This window comes from Coregonus lavaretus, assembly GCF_964263955.1.
Source record: "Coregonus lavaretus genome assembly, contig: HAP1_SCAFFOLD_331, whole genome shotgun sequence".
NCBI classification, from domain to species: domain Eukaryota; kingdom Metazoa; phylum Chordata; class Actinopteri; order Salmoniformes; family Salmonidae; genus Coregonus; species Coregonus lavaretus.
In genome coordinates, this window is record NW_028162049.1 from 408,537 (window position 1) to 432,271 (window position 23,735).

Below are 23,735 nucleotides of genomic sequence, written 5' to 3' on the forward strand. Positions count from 1 at the left end.
CAATGGAATTTATTGGGGTGATAATGTGGTAGATTGGAATTCCATGTTGTTTGGATTGCTGTGGAAGTTGACTACTGGTATTCACTTTCCGGAGGGGTTAAGGTAAGTGGGTCCTAAATTGGTAAAATAGGTGTAGAAATAAAAATTGGTCTTAATTATTCATAATTATTCATAGTTGTTAATTGAAATTTTAATTGAATAATTTAATTGTTTTTGGGGGGTTTATTTTTAATTAAATTTTTAATATTCATATTTTTAATTTTTTTTAAATATTCATATTTTTAATTTTTTTATTATTCATATTTTTTAATTTTTTTACTATTCATATTTTTTTTTAATTAAAAAAAAAAAAAAAAAAATCTTTGTTTTCTTTCGAGTTGTTTAGGTTATATTAATAATTAAAGGGGGGGAAGCCATAGGCTATATAGGCTAAAATAAATAGTTCACAATAAAGAAAGATAAAAGAGGACTTACAATGGGGAGAAAGGATAGCAAGGCTATGAAAGTTATTACACCAGTTAATATAGTCGAACATAGTAATCCTTTAGTTAAGGGTATTGCGAGATTATCCGGCAAATGGAACAAACGTTGGCCTGACATTGAACAACCCTGGCCAGAGGAAGGGACTCTTAATCCGGATGTTATCAACATCATGAAAGTACTTCTGTCAATTTACAAGGCAGATCAGAAGAAGGGAAAACAAAAGGAACGACGTAAAGAGAAGAGACAAAGGGAGCTGGGTGTTCTTAAATTGTTTGAAGATGAAGGACAAAAACTGATGAAAGATACCAAAGACAAGGGAAGCAAAGGTATGGAGAAAAAGCTAAAGGAAGAGACGTCGACAGAGAAACTGAGGGTAGAGGTCGGTATACCTTTCTCACATACGGATTCGGCGAGAAGACCCCCACCGTATGAGAAGGAAGTTGAGCTTAGGGATGCTTATCCTCAGCTTCCAGTAATCCTCCAGAAGGGGGATTATTACATCAGAGATGAAGATGAAGAAATTATAGAGAGAGGACAAGCAGAAACGACCGTAAAAATGCATCCAAGCACCAGAGGTGGAAAGAAAACGAGAAGTCTGAAAACTAAGGGTGGTATGAGGTTAAGTAGGATGGAACTGGAGGAGGACGATGATGATCAGAGTGATTTAGAGGGGATCATGGGTGGATATGATCCGGTCATCAAACGGAGGTTGGCCAGAACGGAGAGAAGGGGTAAGGAAGGTTTGAAGAAGAAGGATACAAGATATTACAGTGCTGAGGAAGATTCGAAGAAGAAGGATACAATATATTCGAGTGCTGAGGGAAGCAAAGATGAAGACAGCGATAAAGAGAAGACTGAAGGTGCTGCGTATTCGAAAGGAGTTTGTCCTGCAAAGACTGTCGCAGAAGAAATAGACGGAGATATAGACCAATGCTTATCAGAACTGAAGAGTGCAAGGACTGCAGGAGAAGTAAGAGAGTTACAGGAAGAACTTCAGACGCTGACCATACGGAAGGAGAGACAGCTGAGAAGAGAATCTGAAAAAGATGAGACAAAATATGCATTAAGGTCAAGGAAAGATACCCCGAGCAAAATGGTACCAGTTATCATTCGAGGTCAAAACTTTGAATATAAGCCGTTGCAAAATACCGATATGTCAAATATACTTGAGAAGCTGCCTATTCTTCAAAATGGGGCTTATCCGTGGATTTCGAAGTTGGAGGAAATTACGGTGGGAACCCAGTCTGCCATAGGAGACGTTAAGAGACTGTTGGCTAATCTCATTGGGATTCCGGATATGGAAGAAGTCTTCCAGAGGGCTGGACTCATGAGATATGTTGGGACGGCAGTGAACGATCCTGAATTGTTGGCTGCAAGTAGGAATCGTCTGTGGAGAGCATTGAAAGATACATTTCCAACAAATGTGCATCCTGATAATATTCTGATTGACCCACTAGGACAACAAGAAAATCCGAGAGCCTATGTGTCAAGAGTTCATCAAGTGTGGAGAAATATTACTGGAAATTATCCAGATGTGAGTCAAATTGAGCAGTCAATTTTGAGAGCTAAACTGCAAATGGGACTGCCCGCACCAGTAAGAAGCAAACTGGCAGAAGTGGTTGGACTTGGAAGCATGACAAAAGGGGTCTATACAGATCACATAGCTCATCAAGTGGATCTGTACAGGAAGAAGGAGCTCAACCAGAAAGAGCAGGACGAGGAAACTCTCAGGAAACTTAATCTAATACACCTGGGAGAGAATAAAAAGGATAAGAAACAAGCTTTGGTTATGCAGAGTCAGTGTGCACCAAACCAACAATCACTGCCACAGTTTCAACCGGAACAGTTCCAACCGCAATTGTATCAGTCACCCATGGCGGGACCAGTTGATTCATATCCCCAGCCAATGTCTGGACAGACACAGAATTGGAGAGGAAGAGGACGAGAAGACTTCGGAGGAAGAGGAAGATTTAAGTCATCCTTCCAGCAACGTTCAGAAGCATGTTTTACTTGTGGACAGGTTGGTCACTGGGCCCGTGGGTGCAATTCGTCAGGAGGAGACAGAGGGAATTTTAGAGGAGGATACCGGGGCCAGGCAAGAGCATCTGGAGGACCGGTGAACCCCTACAGGGGTCCGGAGCCAGGATTCTAGGGGTGCCTAGATGATCCGAAAGGGGGGTGTCAGCTGGTAGCGTCAGGACCGGAAAGAGATCCAACAATTGAGGTGAAAATAAACAACCGACCATTGGAAGTAATGGCGGATAGCGGAGCTGCGTTCACCTGTGTTCGACCTGAAGATGCTACACATCTCCCTATGTCCAATCAACTTGTTAGGACAATCGGATTTGAGGGAGTAAAACAGCTGATTCCTCTTACGGAACCAATTGAGCTCTGCTATAAAGATCACAAAATTAAAATACCCATACTGGTATCAGAACATACACCTGTTGCATTATTGGGAAGAGATGCCTTGTGTAAGTTGAACTGTACAATCAGATGTACACCAGACGGCTGTCTGATAGAAATGCCAAAGGAAAGGGTTTACCAATTGTCGATGATGACGGAGATGGATTCGTCTTCAGTATTCTGGATTGGAAATCTCAGTGAAGATTTTATGAAGCAGGCTAAGATATGGGAAAGATTTATTGTTGCAAATATGCCGGATGCGAAGCTTCCGGAATATCCATTCCATTGTACGCTCAAATATTTCAAAAAGGCTGCTCAACCACAATCAGAGGAATGGTTGAGTCATCAACCGAAGAATGTTCAACTTAGCTCAAGTTGCATTATTTTAGGACCACAAGGAGCAGCTATGAAGATAAACACAGATGATTATCTGAATAGAGAATTTGAGATTGAGAAGAGTGTGCCACATGTTACCTTTGTTGGTTTCAGAAGGCTATGAGCAAAAGCAAATAGGAGAAATGATGACAGAAGCAGAGAAACTTTGTTTCAGACCAATGAAAGACAATTTGGCGATCTGGAGAAGTGAAGATCAACAATTTCTTAAAATAATGATTTCGGCTCAAGGACAAGGAGAGCCACAGGCTGTAGGAATGACACATTAATCTATTTGTCATATGAAAATTGATTCAGATCCTATGAAAGAGGAGATGTTGCAACAAGTTCCAGAAGGGTTGTGGTCTCAACATAGTACTGATATTGGACTTGTGAAATCAGCTCAACCTGTGAAGGTTGAACTTCGACCAGGAGCCAAACCTCCATGGAAAAATCAGTATCCATTGAAAGAGGAAGCAATCAAAGGAATTGAACCACAAATTGATGGACTTTCGACAGCAGGGGTTTTAAAGACAACAAAAAACCCTCGGAGTAACACGCCTTTGTGGCCTGTAAAAAAACCAGATGGAAGTTATCGTGTAGCTCATGATTTGAGAGCAGTAAATGAGATAGTGATTGACTTTCCAGCAGAAGTGCCAGATCCTCATACCTTGTTAGCTCAAGTTCCTCCGGATGCGACACATTTTACAGTACTGGACTTATGTGGAGCATTTTTCAGTGTTCCACTTAGTGTAGAGAGTCAGGATTTATTTGGGTTCACCTATAAGGGACAGTTCTATGAGTACAATAGAATGCCACAGGGGTACCGGCATTCGCCGCATATCTTCAATAAAGTACTGAAGGAAGATTTGGTAGGGATAGATCAGATATTGCAGAGCACTGTCATTCAGTACGTGGATGATATAATGGTTTGCTCACAAAATAAGGAAACATGTCATAGGGACTCAATTAAATTACTACAGGTATTGGCAGAAAAGGGACACAAGGTGTCACAGAAAAAGTTGCAATATTGTCAGGAGAAAGTTGTATATTTAGGTCAAAACATAACTCATGGCCACAGAAACATTTCGGACAAGCAGGTGGAAACTATTCGTAAGGCTCCAAAACCTAGAACAGTCAGAGAAATGATGACATTTCTGGGTATTGCTGGTTATTCCTCCGCTTGGGTAGAGGATTATACTAGTTTGATGGCCCCATTGAGGGCTATGGTGAGGGGTACTGAGAGTGGTCAACTCCATAGCAATCTTTCCTGGACACAGGAAGGTCAGGTGGCATTTGAAACGATCAAACAGAGGTTGCAGGAGGCACCTGCACTTGCACTACCAGATTACTCAAAGAACTTTTTGTTATATGTGTCTACTTCTACTGGAGGTAGATATGCATGCGCGGTTCTTTGTCAACCGACAGGCATGGGGACGAATCCTCAGCCTATTTCCTACTACTCTACTGCTTATTCAGAGGTAGAACTAGGGTTACCACTGTGCTACAGAGCAATGGTGGGGGTGTATGCCATGTATGACAAAGCATCATCGGTCACGATGGGCACAATTACAATTCTTACCCATCATAGTCTCAGAAATCTTCTGAACTATGGGAAGTATACATTGACAATGCCTAGGCTCAGAGACTATCATAGACTCTTAGAGCAGGAAGATGTCACCCTTGTGAGATGTGATACAGTAAATCCAGCCGAGAGTTTACCAACTTCCGAGGATGGTGAGCCACATGATTGTGTCCAAGAAGCAGAGAGATATTCGAGGCTTCGATCCGATTTACAAGCCTTTCCGTTACGTGAGGCAGACCTGGAGTATTGGACTGATGGGTCTTGCTATCGGGTGGGAGATAAGTTATGTGCTGGTTATGCAGTAGTTAGAGGCAGAGGGACGGGATTTGTTGTTGAAAAGGCTGAAGTAATACCACAGCCTGCATCGGCACAACTTGCTGAACTTGTGGGGCTAACAGAAGCATGTTTGTTAGCAGCAGGAAAGCGAGTAACCATATACACTGATTCAGCATATGCACATAGTGTATGTCATTTGTTTGGGGCGGTATGGAAAGGTCGAGGGTTCAAGAAATCGGATGGTTCTCCGATACAACATCATGCACAAATAATGAAATTGTTGCATGCTATGATGAAACCCACAGAGATAGCGATAGCTAAGTGTGCAGCTCACAAGACAGATATGTCAAGAGTGACACAAGGGAAAAAAGCTGCTGATGAAGCTGCAAAAGCCGTCGCAGGAGCGGATAAATTGGGGAAAGTTTTGCTGGTCACTCATGTAGTGGACTTGGAAGACAAAATTACGCTTCGAGATGTAATTTTGATGCAAGAAGCTGCTTCTATGATCGACAAACAGCTATGGCTAGACCGAGGAGCGGTCAAAGATGCTACTGGTCTGTGGAGAAATCATGAGGGGTTGATAGTAGCGCCTCTAGACCTCTTAGGTCTGATGATTCAAGAAGCACATGGCTTAGCTCATGTTGCGAGGGGGGAGGTTCACAGAAAGATCACAAAGGAATATGGTTTTTGGGCTCCATATTTGTTTGAACAAATTGATTATTTGATAGGAAGATGCACCATCTGTCTTAAAAATAATGTTCGAAGAGGGATACCTGTTCATCCAGGTTACATTCCTACACCAAGGGGTCCTATGCGTGAGTTGGTCATTGACTTTGTTGATATGATACAACCAGTTGATGGGAAAAGATACATGTTGGTGGTTGTAGATAGATTTTCACGATGGACGGAAGCTTGTCCAACCAAGCGTAAGGATGCTCAGTCGGTTGCCAAGTTCTTATGTAGAGAAGTCATAAGCAGGTGGGGATTACCCGATCGAATATCCTCAGACAATGGAAGAGAATTTGTGGATAAATCAGTAAAATTGATGTTGCAAAAATTGGGAATTAAGCAACGTCTTGGAGCAGTTTATCACCCACAAAGTCAGGGGATGTGTGAAAGAATGAACGGTGTCTTGAAAAATCGCATTGTGAAGATTTGTCAACATACAGGTCTAAACTGGATAGCGGCGCTTCCTTTAGCACTAATGGTGTGTCGCTCAAGTGAGTTACGTGATCTACGTATGACACCCCATGAGTTGGTAACAGGAAGAAGGATGCCAACGCCTTGTTTGCGAACAAGCGGAAAGGGTCCAAGCTTGGCCCTGTTGGAAGATGAAATGAGAGCGTACGTTACATATATGGCCAATTTTCATAAAAAGTTGTCCACATATGTTTCTGACAGGCAAAGACAAGAAGAGGTGCAGAAGGCGCCTGAGGAGGATAAAAGGAATACAGTACAACCGGGAGACAAAGTATTCGTAAAGGTATTCAGGAGGAAGTGGTATAACGAACGTCGTGAAGGACCATTTGAAGTGGTTCGTAGTGCTGGAACAGCTGTCCAGGTTAAGGGGTCTCCTACGTGGTATCATTTGTCACATTGTGTTAAAGCGCCTATAGAAGAGGTGCCACGCGCAGAGAGAGAGGATGGGGATAGGGGAGAACAGGAAGAGGGTGAGATTGTCAGTGTTGGGGTTAACATTGATAATGGTGACATTTCTGATGATGCCAGAGATGACTATGCAGGGGATGGAAAGGAAAGAGGATTTGGAGAAATTGATTTCCAATACGTCCCAGAAGCAACAGGGAATATTTCAGTGGGATGTGAAGCAGCAGAGGCCACCAAGGGCAACTCTGTTAAAGGAGAAGCTAGTGATTCGGTTGGACAAAATAGGCCTAGACCAGTTAGGAGAAAAGTCAGACCAAAACGTTACGAAAACTAGGAATGAAGTAACAACAATAACACCAACACGTCAGTCTGTTAGAACAACAGTGGGAAGCAATTTAACTCTTTCAACATTGACAGTTGGTAAAGCCATAAATATATCGCATTCGATTACAATTGATCCAATAGTGTCAGCACCAATGTTAGAACAAAAGACATTAACTAAATCAACTACTTTAATGGTGACTTTGGAAGGATTTGGGGGTACGACGGCAATAACAAATGAAGGCGGTATGATACCGACACCAACAACTTTTCTAAAAGTAAACGATGTCACGGAAATGACTCAGCAAATAGTCATAGAAAACAATATAGGTTCATCTGAAATAGTATATGATAATATCATGGAAGAACAGGATGGGTTCTTTGGGTTCAACTTAACATCAGAAGATACATCTGATCAATCCCGCTCGGTAGGGAAAAGAGACGCTAAATGGAAAGCATATGGATTTGATTCGGCGGTTTTGAAAATTAAAGATCAATGGGCAGGGAGAAATCTTTGGTTCCAGCAATTAACTCATGCTGTAAGATCAGTGAGGAATCTTGAGGGTCCATGTCTGTTGAGAATTCCGGCACCAGAGACGTGGGGTTCAATTTTACAGACGGTCGCTCAACCATTGGCGGGTGGGTGTCAGGCCTATGCGTTGAGATGGCTGTTGTATCATCAACGAGTATTGACAGATAAAGACATGTCGTTGTCACACCATTTGTATAAGCCTAGTTATAAGTGTTCTTGGTTAAATGAATTTCCCTATGTGAATATGGTGGGTGGTAAAGAAAGTCAGGTGACAGTGATCCCTGAAGCATTTGAGGTGAGAGCAGTGAGAGCTAAAAATTGTATTTGTTCTAATAATACAGATGAGGTAAATGGTATGTTCATGGGAATATCAGATTGTGATGGGTATATGTTGACTTTGGGTAAACACGGACGAAAGGGTAAAGGTGACAAATATAATGTAACTTTTTATGCACCAGGTAGTAAGAAGGGCAGGACTTTGATGGTGATGGATCAATTTTTCCCTATCAATGCAACTATTGGGAATTTTAGAGATATTTGGTGGGTTTGTGGTGATAAAGCATATATATTTTTACCCTATGGATGGAAAGGGTGTTGTTACATGTCAACGTTGAAGTTGCCATATGAGGTTTTTACAATTAGAAGAGGAGTAGCACCGAACCCAGATCAATCTGAAACTACTGTTGAAAATAGGGTTAAAAGAGACATGGCTAAATTTACTAATCTTGAAGCCTACCATTGGAGAATAAGTCTGGGAGAGAAGTGGGGACTTGGTCTTTTTCCATGGTATGGTGTAACATTCTTAGCAGATCATATTGATAATATTACATATACGTTGCAGGGCTTTGCAAATGAAACAATAAGGGGGTTTCACCTTCTGTCAAATGCTCAAAGAAGTCACAGACTGACGCTGTTGAAACATGACATGGCTCTTGATTATATTTTGGCAAGACAAGGTGGCTTATGTTTGGCTATGAATCTGACGGGGGATGATTGTTATACTTTGATCCCAGATAGTTCCGATAATATCACGAGTGTTATAGATGCTTTGAAGAATATCAGGGATGCATTTGGAAGATCTGAGAAAGCTGGATGGTCAGCGAAGTCTTGGTTGCAAGATCAGTTAGGCCCAATAGGAGCAGTGATGGTTCAGATTTTAGTCGCAGCTCTGATAGCGTTGTGTGTCATGTTTTGCTTTTGTACTTTGTTACTGACCTTTGCAAAAGCTATGATATTAAGATGGGTTGGTGTTGTGATGCCTGGAGACAACACTCAGATGCCGTTGTTGATTGTTCCTGATCTGGACGAAGATGGACGAGGGGGTCTAGATGGACTACTGATGGATAAATATCCTTTTTGATTATTTTATCATTTTTCAATTTTTTTTTCAATATTAGTGTGATTTTTAGTATGATTTATGAATCAAGGGGGGAATGGGTTTATGTGATTCATGCATCATTTATATATCAGTTTTATAGTCTTAGTGGATATTGATGTTTAATTTGAAAGTGTTTTTTTGGAAAAGATACTGTTTGGTCTTTTTCTTTTTCTTCCAGAGGCATTTGGGAGAACATGGGGAGATTGGAATATTCAGACAAAGACAATATGAAGGGACAATATGACTGGAGGAGATGAAACAAGGAGGGTGTGGCCGATTTCATCATCAACAATCCATTGGAAGTGAAGACTACAGGGAGATGAAGTGTGGTGGATTACATTCCAGTGTTTGCAATGAAATATAGACATGTGTAATACATAATTGTGTCATATTTTTAGGTATTAATTTTTGTAGAATGATGTTTGATGTTATTGACTACATGTAAGGATCCTAGATGTTTTTGTTTATTTCGTGAATGTGTAGGGACAGAGAGGCTAGGAAGGGAGAGTTTCATTGTACGGTCCTATGGGTTGACCAGCCGTACAATGGATGTTATTGGATAGGATTTTGTTTACAGGGCCTTACGTGTGTATTTAATTGCATCATAGTTTCAAATGTATTTACATGGTTTATGAGGTTATCTGGAGTACCGAGGTGGTTGCCTGGGGCAGAGGGACCGTAAGAGAATTTTACTGTCTTGATTGATGGATGGATATCTGAAAAGATGGCTGCCGGATAGTTTTTCGCTCTTACACTCCATAGAGATTTCTTCATATGCCATAGTAATGTATTCCCACTTCATAAACAGTTATTGCATAGAAAGGAATTTACGCTCTAGAGAAGAATGTTTTGGTTTAATGTTAAAGATACTCAATGAGATAAATTATTACTTGTTATAATCTTATTCTGTTTGGTTTCGAGACGTTTAGGTTGTCTCGAAAGGGGGGAATGTAGTGTATTGACAATATGATGGTGTTAAATGTTGTTTAAATGGAACTGAAAGAAGGTTGATTGTTGCTATCAAGAGGGAAGGTTTTAGCGTGACGTCACCTATGACAGACAGGAAGTGGGTTGTAAGATACGGGGATTGAACAGTAGAGGGAGCCAGTCAACTCTTGGGCTATATAAAGGGGGGAGCAACGACGGAGTGTTAGAATACAGCAAGATTTATTTGGGTCTGGTTCTCCGGACATTGTGTCCGTACTTACGCTGGAACCTCGTGGTTTGAATAAAGGCCTTTGAACACGATACAGCCTAAGCAGACTCCTTGATTGACGGTAACACCGACGAATAACCTACACTACACTTGCAATAATACATATAATAAAATGACTTATAAAGGTTACATAGGTTTTATTTAAAAAATAACAATAAATGCTATTTAGTACTATAAATGGTATTTACTAACATAAAAGTATTACTAAAATAGTTTCTAAACGTGTTCTAGGCTACCCTACCCTAGAATTAGGGTTAGGGGTTAGAGTTAAGGCTAAAATAGGTTATAAGTAGGGTTAGAGTTTCTGTATAGCACTTTGTGACATCTGCTGATGTAAAAAGGACTTTATAAACAAATTTGATTGATTGATTGTTAGGTTTAGGGTATTTAAAGCAAAAAAAATGAATAGGTTTATAGCTCTCTTGCTCCTCCCTGTGGCCTTCTGTGGGTACTACATACCTCATTCACGACACTTGCTAGGCTCATTATCTGAGGTAGCAACTGTGTCAGATCTATAAATCAATGAGCTACACCTATCCATTTAGTTTACAACTCAGTGAACCTGCGCAGCATTCGCTCAATTCAATGCCTACGAACCTACAGATTTCGACGCATATCAAATTACCCAGCAGTAATATAGAAACAATAAATACATTAAAAAAATTAAAAGGTTATTTCTTAATTGAAAAAATGTATGCTGGCTGTTTAAATCGGCCACATCTTGAAAAAGAGAACGGATATGTGTTTTGTTTAGGTTATACACCTTTTTCTGAAAGGAAATATGATTAACTGCTATGCGCCAACCATACATAGCACTGTTTGCTCACCTAGTAGTCATAACCTTGTTAATATTAAGTTACCTGAGGTAAAGCTACAATGTTAATACGGGCTGGTCTCATTACCAACAATAGTGAAGCTGGCATTGTGACGCAGAACAATGGGCTGGGAATATAACTTTCATTAGGCGAGTTGGTGCCACAGAGCTCAAAACAACTAATAGGAGCTGGCAGGGTGAAACATGCCCTATTATTTCTAAACTACGGCAAGCATCTGGGACATATGGTAATATTATGAAACTGGGCTCCATGGAGGATGCAATGAAGTAGTTTTATCAGAAAAAGGCGTTAAAAATGTATTGTGTCCAGCCTAGTCCTAGCCCCCGCTGCCGGCTGGTCGCGCTTGTCTGCACTAGCATTATGTCCTACATCCCCACACTAGAAACACCGAAAACTATCTGTGCTAGCAAACCCTGTGTTCCACCCCTCCCCTGTGTAACCTTGAAGATTGTTAAGAAACAAACATTGGTCTACGAAAAGAGACAACATGTTTAACGGACTACACCTGCCACCCAGCCGAGAGCACACGAAAACCACTTGCAAATTTACCAAAACGAACCAACTACTTGCGGTCTGTTCGTAAGTAATAAACGGAGGCAGATTAGCCACCACAACTCTTATCGAAAGAGGCGAAATCTGCACCAACACACCCCTCACAAAAATCCCACTCGCAACAAGACAAACCTTTTTCATTAACACAACCATCGCCTTGTTCATTCTGGATGTAGAGTGCAGATGTTCCGCTCCAACCTGTTCGCCGACCATGAGCAAAACTTCCTCCACACCTTTCTCCGGAACGCACCCGAAGCGACAGCGTTTCTTCTCCACTCAGTTGAGGCCATCACGCCGCCCTAACAAACTACCCCTACTCCCCCCTCAACTCTAAACGATAAACAGTGGAAACCAATAAACAAACCCTCCACCATGAGAAAATAAATCCTAAGCGCAATCGAGTAAACACCACCTCTTCCTTCCTAATCGGACTTTTGAATCTTGGTCCATCGACCTTTCTGTAAAACTGTAAACTATTCATATAAATGCCGGCCCTTGTGCTCAGAGTACCATCTCTTCTGCCACACATCTATCAAAATGGCTCTGATCTTACATTTGGCCTCACCTCTACCCAGTGGAACATTAATATAAATTATATCTAGTTTCAAAGCACTTTTAGCTAACTGGTCTACAATTTCATTCCTTTCCACACCCGAATATGCTGGGACCCAGCAGAATCTCATTACTAAACCCATTCTCTCAATTCTCCATAATAACATTAATACCTCCAATAGCAGGTAACTCCTATTAGATGTACCAGATGATAAACTATTCAATACAGACAGAGAATCTGAGCATACTATAATTCTAACAGGTTGTACGTCCTCCACCCACGGGAGGGCAACTATTATCGGCAACAGTTCAACTGAGTATACTGACAGTTCATCTGTTAGTCTTCTACATATCTGCACATCAAATTCAGGAACGTAAACGCCTGCTCCTGTGAGCCCACTATCTGGGTCCTTGGATCAATCTGTGAAAAGCGGTAAAAAAGTATAAAAACTTCTACCAATGTAATTGTCAACCAGTTTCACTATATCACTGACTTCTGACCAATCTTTCCTTTTCTCTACCAAGGTTAGATCAACAACTGGGTCTGGGAGTAACCATGGAGGAACATCCCCTATCACCACAGAAGGGCCAACCTCCAACTCCCTCAAACCTCTCTCATCAGCAAGCTTTCCAACTGTCCAACCAAAACCACTGCCTTGTCTACTAGTATATTCCCAACAGTCATCTAGAACAGTAGCAGTGGGATGCTCAACCTCACAGCCTTTCAACCCAATAAGATAATGACCATTTTTTACGCTGTATATCCAAAGGCATCTCTCCTGCCTCCACCAGTAAGGCACATACAGATGTTGATTTAAATGCACCAATACATATCCTTAAAGCTTTATACTGGATTCTGTCTTTGCCGCTGTTCCATAAACTATACACCCAAAATCAATTGTCGTCCTGATCAGAGCTCTATAAATATCCATCAACGATTGTCTGTCAGCACCCCATTCATAACCAGAGACCCACACAACCAACTACCGCAAAAGTGATGGAATGAGAAAGACAGAGACATCGTTACAACACTGTACATAGCCATAATATAACGGTTCTTCTTCTTTGGAGTTTAACGGCGGTTGGCATCCAATATGTTGCATTACCGCCCCCAACTGGACTATAATGTCAATCCATTATACTTTGTGACACAAAATGGGAAAAGGGGAAATTATAATAATACAGAAAAACACCCTTCAAACTAACCCTACACTCATTAAATACCCACTACCCCATTCCACTACTTTGACCCTATCTGCTCCTGCACCATGCCAACGGCCTGGGAGGACGGGACACCACCACTCAACACACCCTGTAACTCTTCTGAAGTCTAATCTTGTATGCCCAAATACTTCTCTGCAGCTGCCACCACAACATATTTTTTCTTTGATTTACGTTCCATTTCTGCTGTACAGTTGATAACCATTGCTATGAATGCTAAGAAGCTATCTTTACCGAAGCATATATCACTCGTTGGCCTATCCCTCTGTGCTGGCACAGATCTACTACTCACAGGGATCCTCTCAGGATCCCTCACCCTTGACCCATCCTCCTCTACTTTCTTCACTGCCTCAGCATACGACACCTTCTGCACTACTCTGACTCTAGCCACCTCAACCTGCCTCTCTCGCACCGGACACTTCCAATCCCCAGCAACATGGGCATCCCAACAGTTGACACACACAACTTTATCCACCGAAACTACACAAACCTCTATCCCATGCCCTCCTGCACACTTCCCACATCTTGGAATCTCCCTCCTACAAACTGCTGCAACATTACCATAAACGTTGCACCTGAATCAGCACAGTGGATTCGCCACAAAAGCTCTAACAGGATAACTGTTATATCCTACCATGACTTAGTCGGGTAAAGACTCAAAACTCAAAAGGACTGAGAGTGACTCCTCTGTTTCACCACGCTCACCACCGGGTCTGCGTTGCACCAAACGGCGGGATTAAAAAAAACCAGCAGTCTTCAACCTTAATTGCTCCACTTCTACACTTAACGCTACCCCAGAAATCACTCCTTTCAATGGTGCCCTGTTTCTAAGAGCAAAGCAAGAAACAGATCTTGACCCAAGTTGTGTGACACGGAGCGCCCACTCCCTCTGGTCAGAAGAAACACAAACAAATATCACAAGTCCACTACAGGTTACCTTCACTGATTCAACTGCACCCAACTCCTTTCCCACCCACCCTGAAACTACAAATGGATCTGCCAAAAGGTATGGATCCACTTTCTACAACAATGTATCTCCTACTGCACCAGATTCTTCTTTATCATGTCCATTGATGCCAGGCTCTGGTTCTGAGCTCATCACCACACCTTCTACCTCACTTAACTCTCCCTCATTCATTTCCATTTCACCTCCAGAACTCAGTCTGGCGAACGGCTCACTCTGTTTGCACTTGAATTATAACAATTGAAATGTCTCTATTACTTTGAAACTTTTGTGAGTGTAATGTTTACTGTTAATTTCTGGTGGTTTATTTCACTTTTGTTTATTATCTATTTCACTTGCTGTGGCAATGTAAACATATGTTTCCCATGCCAATAAAGCCCTTTGAATTTAATTGAATTGAGAGAGAGAGAGAGAGAGCTCCATGTTAATGTATAGGAGACATGAGTCGGTCATGGTTACTCATGGTTATGTGATGAGGTAGCCCCGCCTTCGACTTCAAAATCAGTGTCGGCCCTCAGCCCAATAGGGAATGTCCTCTTGGTATAACGGTCAAGATGTTGTTTTCTCCCTCAGTAGACCCGGGTTCATATCCCGCCGGTTACATTAAGCAGTCTATTCTCTGAAAGGGGTCCAGACAGCCTGTTCCCAACAGTGGGGTCAGTGGGATTGGATAGGGGCCTCTCTCTCTCTCTCTCTCTATGACTGGAAGAGAGAAGTGAAATGGTGTGTCTCCTCTGGTCAAAAATACTCACCTTGAGAGACTCCACAGCCTGTTGGAGCTCCTTCAGCTCCTTCTCTCTCTCCTGGAATCTCTGCTGGACCTTCTGCTGACTCGTCCCCAGCTGTCTCTGTGGAGAATCACTCTTCAATGCGCTATCAAGCTTTATTTGTCCACTAGATCAATAGTATAGTATTGGGACATAGGGCCCATAGAAGATAGGGATTAATATGTTGAGGAAGAGTCTGTGTGAAATTATGTTGTTATGTGAATGATTATAGTTTTAACAGTGCACAAAACAGGGGAGCTGATTGGGTGTTGGATAAAAATTACAATGGTGTTTGATAACGAATGATAATGGTGTTTGATAACGAATGATAATAGTGTTTTTACTTCAGAAAATGGTGATACATTGGGAGCAAACACAATATACTCAAGGTTTGTGTTCATATTTGTTCTGCCGTTGATCGATATCATTTGAATGATCTCATATTCAAACAGCCTTAGTTCCTATTGTACAGTGCCTTGTGAAAGTATTCATCCCCCTTGGCATTTTTCCTATTTTGTTGCCTTACAACCTGGAATTAAAATTTATTTTTTGTGGGTTTGTATCATTTGATTTACACAACATGCCTAACACTTTGAAGATGCAAAATATTTTTGTGTGTGAAACAAAAAAGAAATAAGACCAAAAAAAAGAAAACTTGAGCGTGCATAACTATTCACCTTCCCAAAGTCAATACTTTGTAGAGCCACCTTTTGCAGCAATTATAGCTGCAAGTCTCTTGGGGTATGTCTCTATAAGCTTGGCACATCTAGCCACTGGCAAAACTGCTCCAGCTCCTTCAAGTTGGATGGGTTCCTCTGGTGTACAGCAATCTTTAAGTCATACCGCAGATTCTCAATTGGATTGAGGTCTTGGCTTTGACTAGGCCTGTTAGGCCTACTGCTGCTAGGTAGCTCTCTCTCTGCTCTTCCCCTCCCCTCTGTCTGTCCTTGATTGCAGGAGTGAAGTCTTGTGTGCGGGAGTCAGGGTTCTAGCTGCAGCTCATTCACCATAATCACCTCAGCCTTTAAGACCCGGTCAAACTTGCCACTCATCATCAGATCATAGTCAAGACGACCATATTATTGGAACCTGACTCCTGCCTCCGCTTCACTCCTGCCACCACCATCCTGCTTTCCACTACCGGACCTCCCTTTTGGACTCACCACGGACACTAGGACATTATGGTACCACACCTGCTCTGAACCTGGATCTGTTACCCTCCCTGTAAACCTGGACTTGCTCTTCCCCTATTATTGGAAACCTGGACAAATTGAACGTTGTAAATAAACCTGTTAAACCTTCTCTGGCTCGGTGTAGTTGTCTGCATTTGGGTTCTAATCCAGTTAAATCATGACATTATGATCTGACCAACATGAACCCAGCAGACAGTAGCTCGGATATCACCCCAGAGTGCACTCAAATTCGGACTGCCATAGCCAATCAGGGCATTTTACTTGGCCAACATGATACCCTGTTTAAGACTATATCCGAGAACAGTCAGGTGCTGCTTAATCAGGTTCAATTACTCACCAATCAAGTGTCTGCCCTTACTACCCAAGTTAATAATGCACCCCTCGTTCATGGCATACAAACTGCTCCTTCTCATGCTCCGCCTGTTTTTCCGGCTCCTCCAGCCCAGATCAGAGAGCCTTTTGTTCCTGCTCCAGAGCGCTATGATGGGAACATGGGAACCTGTGGTGATTTTTTGACTCAATGCTCGTTGGTGTTTGAACAACAGCCCCTCACCTACGCCTCAGAAAGAGCCCGTATTGCCTACCTTATCAACTCTACTAGCGGTTCCGCTCGTTCCTGGGGATCTGCGGTCTGGGAGAGTCAGTCGGACATTTGCAACGCTTACGTTGCCTTCACCACTGAGATGAGGAAGGTTTTCGACCACCCCGTACGGGGCAAGGAGGCTGCTAAACGTTTGTTTTCTCTTCGGCAGGGGTCTCGCAGTGTGGCGGAGATGGCAGTGGAGTTTCGGACTTTAGCGGCAGTGAGTGGTTGGAATGACGAGGCATTACAAGGAGTGTTCATTAATGCTTTGGCTGAGACCTTGAAAGATGAATTGGTGTCATATGATGAATCGCTTACGCTGGATAATCTTATTTCACTCACCATCAGGTTGGATAACCGGATTGGGGAGCGCCGCCGGGAGAGGAGTGGTAGTTCCAAGCAACCTGTCTGTCGTCAACCAACTCCTCCCCGCCTCTTCCCTACGGAGAAGGCCGAGTCTTCCCGAGTCGATACTAGGAGCACTGAACCCGAAGCCATGAAGGTGGGTCGTGCACGGTTGTCCTCAGAGGAGCGTGCACGTCGTATTCAGGCTCGGGTCTGCCTGTATTGTGGAGAAGCTGGTCATTTCGTTCCTTCCTGCCCAGTTCGTCCGGGAAAAGGGCCGGCTCATCATTAATGGGAGAAGTTTTGGTGAGCCGAGCAGCGGATTCTTCCTCTTCTCCCCGCATTCTGCTCCAGGCATCCCTCCAGTGGCAGTCCCAGGATTTCCCTGTTAGTGCGCTGGTTGACTCTGGTGCCGATGAAAGCTTTTTGGATCGAGAGTTGGCTAAACAAATGGATTTAGAGACTGTACCTATGGACCGTCCGCTGCAGGCTAAGGGTCTAAATTGACAATTGTTGCCCCGTATTACTCATCAGACTGTGCCTGTTTGTCTCAGAGTGTCGGGTAATCATCAGGAGAACATTCAGTTTCACATCATTGACTGCCCACAGACCCCCCTGGTCCTTGGTATCCCCTGGCTCATAAGACACAATCCACACATTGATTGGGTGACAGGTAGAATTGTTTCATGGAGCACATTTTGTCATGTGAATTGTTTGTGTTCTGCTCAGACCCCTGCCAGCACTGTGCCTCAACCTCCACTGGAGTCCATGGATCTCTCTGCTGTCCCTGACGTGTATCATGACCTGGCATCCGTTTTCTGCAAACACAGAGCTACTTCTCTTCCTCCTCACCGGCCTTACGACTGCGCCATTGACCTCCAGCCAGGAGCCCCTCTCCCCAGCAGTCGCCTGTACAATCTCTCCCGCCCGGAGACGGAGGCTATGGAGAACTACATTCGGGACTCCTTGGCGGCAGGTATTATTCGTCCTTCCTCGTCACCTGTAGGAGCGGGATTCTTTTTTGTGGGAAAGAAGGATAAGACCCTCAGACCCTGTATTGATTTCCGTGGACTTAACAACATCACCATTAAGAACAAATATTCTCTGCCTTTAATTAATTCTGCTTTTCCCCTCCTTCATGGTGCAACTATCTTTACCAAACTGGATCTACGAAATGCGTATCACCTGGTGCGCATTCGTAAAGGTGATGAATGGAAGACTGCCTTCAACACACCCATGGGACATTTTGAGTATCTGGTCATGCCTTTTGGGTTGTCCAATGCCCCTGCTGTTTTTCAGGCACTAGTCAATGATGTCCTTCGGGACATGTTGAATCGGTTTGTTTTTGTCTATCTGGATGATATCCTGATTTTCTCAGAGTCCTCCCAGGAACATGAACTGCATGTGCGCCAGGTGTTGCAAAGGTTGTTGGAGAACAAACTGTTTGTGAAGATGGAGAAATGTGAATTTCATGTGTCTGAGACCTCTTTTTGGGTTACATAATAGCTCAGGGGGAGTTGCGGATGGACCCAGCTAAGATCTCTGCTGTCACGGACTGGCCAGCCCCCTCCACTCGCAAACAACTTCAACGATTCCTGGGGTTTGCGAACTTCTACAGGAGGTTCATCAAGGACTACAGCCGCATTGCAGCGCCACTCACCGCTCTCACCTCCATCTCACTACCGTTCGCTTGGAATGAAGGGGCCGAATCAGCGTTCGAAGAACTGAAACATCGCTTCGCCTCGGCTCCCATTCTGATGCTGCCGGACCCCGACCGCCAGTTTGTCGTGGAGGTGGATGCATCCGACACTGGGGTAGGTGCGGTGTTGTCACAACGTTCTCCTGAAGATAACAAACTGCATCCCTGTGCTTTTCTTTCACGGAAACTTTCTCAGGCAGAGAGGAATTATGATGTTGGAAATCGTGAACTGCTCGCCGTTAAGCTGGCTCTCGAGGAGTGGCGGCATTGGTTGGAGGGGGCGGAACAACCCTTCATCGTTTGGACGGATCATAAAAATCTGGCATACATCCAGTCAGCGAAGCAGCTCAACCCCCGTCAAGCCAGGTGGGCACTATTTTTTGGGAGATTCAATTTTTCTCTGTCTTACCGTCCTGGGTCACGCAACGTCAAGCCTGACGCCCTGTCTCGTGTTCATTCGGCTGTTGATACTGGTAGTAACCCTGAACCCATCTTGCCTCCTACCTGCAGTATTGCGGCCATCACATGTGACATCGAAGGGATTGTTAGACAGGCTCAACATCATCAAGCTGACCCTGGGAGGGGTCCTCCTAACCGGTTGTTTGTCCCTGAGTCTGCTCGCTCCCAGGTACTTCAGTGGGCTCACTCATCTCCCCTTAACTGTCACCCTGGAGTTACGCGGACCCTTGACTTTGTGCGACGGAAGTTCTGGTGGCCCAGGATGGAGGCGGACACTCGAGCCTTCATTGCTGCTTGTACGGTATGTGCACGAAGTAAGAACTCCACCCAGGCCAGCGCTGGTCATCTACGACCTCTGCCAATACCCAGCCGGCCCTGGTCGCACATTGCTATGGATTTTGTCACTGGACTTCCCCCCTCGTCTGGAAAGACTGTCATTCTTACTGTGATTGATCGTTTTTCTAAGTTCGCTCATTTTTTGGCCCTACCTAAACTGCCCACTGCCAGAGAGACGGCTGATATTTTGGTTGAACATGTGTTCCGCTCTCATGGTCTACCCACTGATATTGTCTCTGACAGGGGTCCCCAGTTTGTCTCCCAGGTATGGAAAGCTTTCTGTAAAGCTTTGGGCATCACATCCAGCCTGTCCTCTGGATATCACCCCCAGACCAACGGGCAAGCCGAGAGAGCGAACAGGGAGATGGAGACCGCTCTCCGCTGTGTCACAGGGTCTAACCCTGGGTCATGGAGCTCCATGCTCCCCTGGGTGGAATATGCTCATAACACCTTGACTAACGCTTCCTCTGGTTTGTCTCCCTTTCTGTGTGCTCTGGGTTATCAACCTCCCCTGTTCCCTTCTCAAGAGAGGGAACTGGCGGTACCCTCGGTGCAGTCCCACATGCGCCGCTGCTTCAAGGTCTGGAGGAAGGCCAGGGTAGCTCTGTCCCGAGCTTCGTCGTACATGCAGAGGCAAGCCAACCGTCACCGGTCCCAGGCTCCCGGTTACTCTCCTGGTCAAGAGGTATGGCTTAAGTCACGTGATCTTCCATTGAAAGTGGAGTCTAAGAAGATGGCGCCGCGTTTTATAGGACCGTTCAAGATACTGTCTATTGTTAACCCATGCGCGGTTAAGCTACAGCTACCTGCCTCCCTACGGGTTCATTCCACTTTTCATGTTTCCCAGATCAAGCCTGTGTCGGTTAGCCCTCTGTGCCCGCCCTCTCGTCCCCCTCCTCCGCCCAGGATCGTGGGTGGGGGTCCTGTCTACACGGTCCGGCGACTTCTGGATGTTCGCCGCCGGGGTCGTGGTTTCCAGTACCTGGTGGATTGGGAGGGTTATGGTCCTGAGGAACGTTCCTGGGTGCCCAGGAGCTTCATTGTGGATCCTGCTCTGGTCCGTGAATTTCATAGGTTACATCCCGATAAACCCTGTCGGCCGCCAGGTGGCGTCCGTAGAGGGGGGGGTACTGTTAGGCCTACTGCTGCTAGGTAGCTCTCTCTCTGCTCTTCCCCTCCCCTCTGTCTGTCCTTGATTGCAGGAGTGAAGTCTGGTGTGCGGGAGTCAGGGTTCCAGCTGCAGCTCATTCACCATAATCACCTCAGCCTTTAAGACCCGGTCAAACTTGCCACTCATCGTCAGATCATAGTCAAGACGACCATATTATTGGAACCTGACTCCTGCCTCCGCTTCACTCCTGCCACCACCATCCTGCTTTCCACTACCGGACCTCCCTTTTGGACTCACCACGGACACTAGGACATTACGGTACCACACCTGCTCTGAACCTGGATCTGTTACCCTCCCTGTAAACCTGGACTTGCTCTTCCCCTATTATTGGAAACCTGGACAAATTGAACGTTGTAAATAAACCTGTTAAACCTTCTCTGGCTCGGTGTAGTTGTCTGCATTTGGGTTCTAATCCAGTTAAATCATGACAAGGCCATTCCAAGACATTTAAATGTTTCCCCTTAAATCACTTGATTGTTGCTTTAGCAGTATGCTTAGGGTCATTGTCCTGCTGGAAGGTGAACCTCTGTCCCAGTCTCAAATCTCTGGAAGACTGAAACAGGTTTCCCTCAAGAATTTCCCTGTATTTAGCTTCATTCATCATTCCTTCAATTCTGACCAGTTTCCCAGTCCCTGCTGATGAAAAACATCCCCACAGCATGAGGCTGCCACCACCATGCTTCACTGTGGGGATGGTGTTCTCGGGGTGATGAGAGGTGCTGGGTTTGCGCCAGACATAGCGTTTTTCTTGATGGCCGAAAAGCTCAATTTGAGTCTCATCTGACCAGAGTACCTTCTTTCATATGTTTGGGGAGTCTCCCACATGCCTTTTAGCGAACACCAAACGTGTGGTAATGCCTTTTTTCTGGCCGCTCTTCCGTAAAGCCCAGCTCTGTGGAGTGTACAGCTTAAAGTGGTCCTATGGACAGATACCCCAATCTACGCTGTGGAACTTTGCAGCTCCTTCAGGGTTATATTTGGTCTCTGTTGCTTCTCTGATTAATGCCCTCCTTGCCTGGTCCGTGAGTTTTGATGGGCGGCCCTCTCTTGGCAGGTTTAATGTGGTGCCATATTCATATGCACGTACCACTTTTCCGTTATTTATTTTTTAGAATTATTTGAAACAAGTTATTTTTTAAAAATTCCACTTCACCAATTTGGACTATTTTGTGTATGTCCATTACATGAAATCCAAATAAAAATCCATTTAAATTACAGGTTGTAATGCAACAAAATAGGAAAAACGCCAAGGGGGATGAATACTTTTGCAAGGCACTGTATCTTTAATTCTTTGTTTATCAGACAGTCACCAACAAGTAGTTATAATATATAATATATAATATAATATGCCATTTAGCAGACGCTTTTATCCAAAGCGACGTACAGTCATGTGTGTATACATTTTACGTATGGGTGGTCCCGGGGATCGAACCCACTACCCTGGCGTTACAAGCGCCGTGCTCTACCAATTGAGCTACAGAGGACCACAGTTCTGGTCTTACCTGTTTCTCAGTCCTCACTGCTGCAGCTGACACTGTATCATGGCCTTTATGTTCATCCATTGTACACAGATAACAGATACACTGCTGATCGGTACGACAGAAAACCTCCAGCAATTTGTCATGATGAGAGCAGATCTTCTCCTGTAGTTGTGCGGTGGCTTTAACCAGCTTGTGCTTCTTCAAAGCAGGAGATTCATAGTGAGATTGGTGGTGAGTCTCACAGTAAGAAGCCAAACACGTCAGACAGGACATGAGGGCTTTCCGCTTTCTGGTCCCAGTGCAGACATCACATGCCACATCTCCAGGTCCAGCATAGCACAGAGCAGGAGGGGGAGCAGCCTGGAGTCCTGTCTTCTTCAGTTTCTCCACCAACTCAGCCAACATGTTATTTTTCCTCAGATTTGGCCTTGGAGTGAAGGTCTCTCTGCACTGAGGACAGCTATAGACCCCTTTCAGAACATCCTGATCCCAGCAGCCGTCAATACAGCTCCTACAGTAACTGTGTCCACAGGGGATGGTGACCGGCTCCTTCAGTAGATCCAGACAGACAGAACAACAGAACTGGTCCTGGTCCAGCATAACTCCCTGCTGAGCCATTTGGATGGTTGTTCACTCTCACACAGACAGACGACACAGAGACTCAGATCAGTTTCGTTTCCACAGAAGTGAGTTTTTGGGAGGGGAGGGACTTCTGGATCTGCCAGATAGGTGAGGTTAGAGGGAGGGAGGGAGGGATAGAGAGATAACTGCGTTCAACGTGTAGAGGGAGACAAATATTTTAGTTTCTAGGTTAGGGCCCTTCATTTGGAATAAATCTAACAAATATGAGTTGTTAGAATATATAAAGGGTAACAGTTCCTATGAAGTACATATTATAATTATTTTAATAAGCTTCATAATGCCTTATGATACTGTCGTGTATTGAGATTATGACGTTGTTAAATGTGGAACTGAAAGAATGTTGATTTTAGTATCAAGAGGGAATGTTTTAGTGTAACGCCACATACAACAGACAGGAAGTGTGTTGCAGACAGGGGATTGGACCGTAGAGGGAGCCACCCACATCTTGGGAATTTATATATACTGGGGGAAAAACGAAGGAGGGTCAGAAAGCATTGAGATTCATTTGGGACTGCTTCTCCGGACTTCGCGTGTCTGTAACTTATGCTGTAACCTCGTGATATTAATAAAAGACTTCTAATCAAGGTACAGCTTAAGCGGACTTCTTTGTTTGACAGCAATAGCCACCAGCAGCCGACGCGACACGACAAATGGTGGCCAGTACGGGTAACTGATTGCATCGTTCTTTGTTCCTTTTCTGAGTGTCGAGTTGACTACTGCTCAAGCCGGCTAAGGTGAGATTTCTCCCAATTTGGGCATT

The 23,735-nt window shown here is 44.1% G+C and overlaps 1 protein-coding gene across 1 annotated transcript in view; it reads right to left on the reverse strand.

The window, feature by feature from the left end:
- The window catches only part of LOC311116578 (tripartite motif-containing protein 16-like), a gene marked incomplete at both ends in the record, with an annotated part of 31,569 nt that extends 8,618 nt beyond the window's left edge, over positions 1-22,951 (reverse strand). The window contains 2 exons of the mRNA XM_084191652.1: positions 15,052-15,147; positions 22,355-22,951. Of these exons, the coding sequence (XP_084047778.1) occupies positions 15,052-15,147; positions 22,355-22,951 (693 nt within the window). The remainder of the gene's footprint in view (positions 1-15,051; positions 15,148-22,354) is intronic.
- Positions 22,952-23,735: the final 784 nt, after the last annotated feature.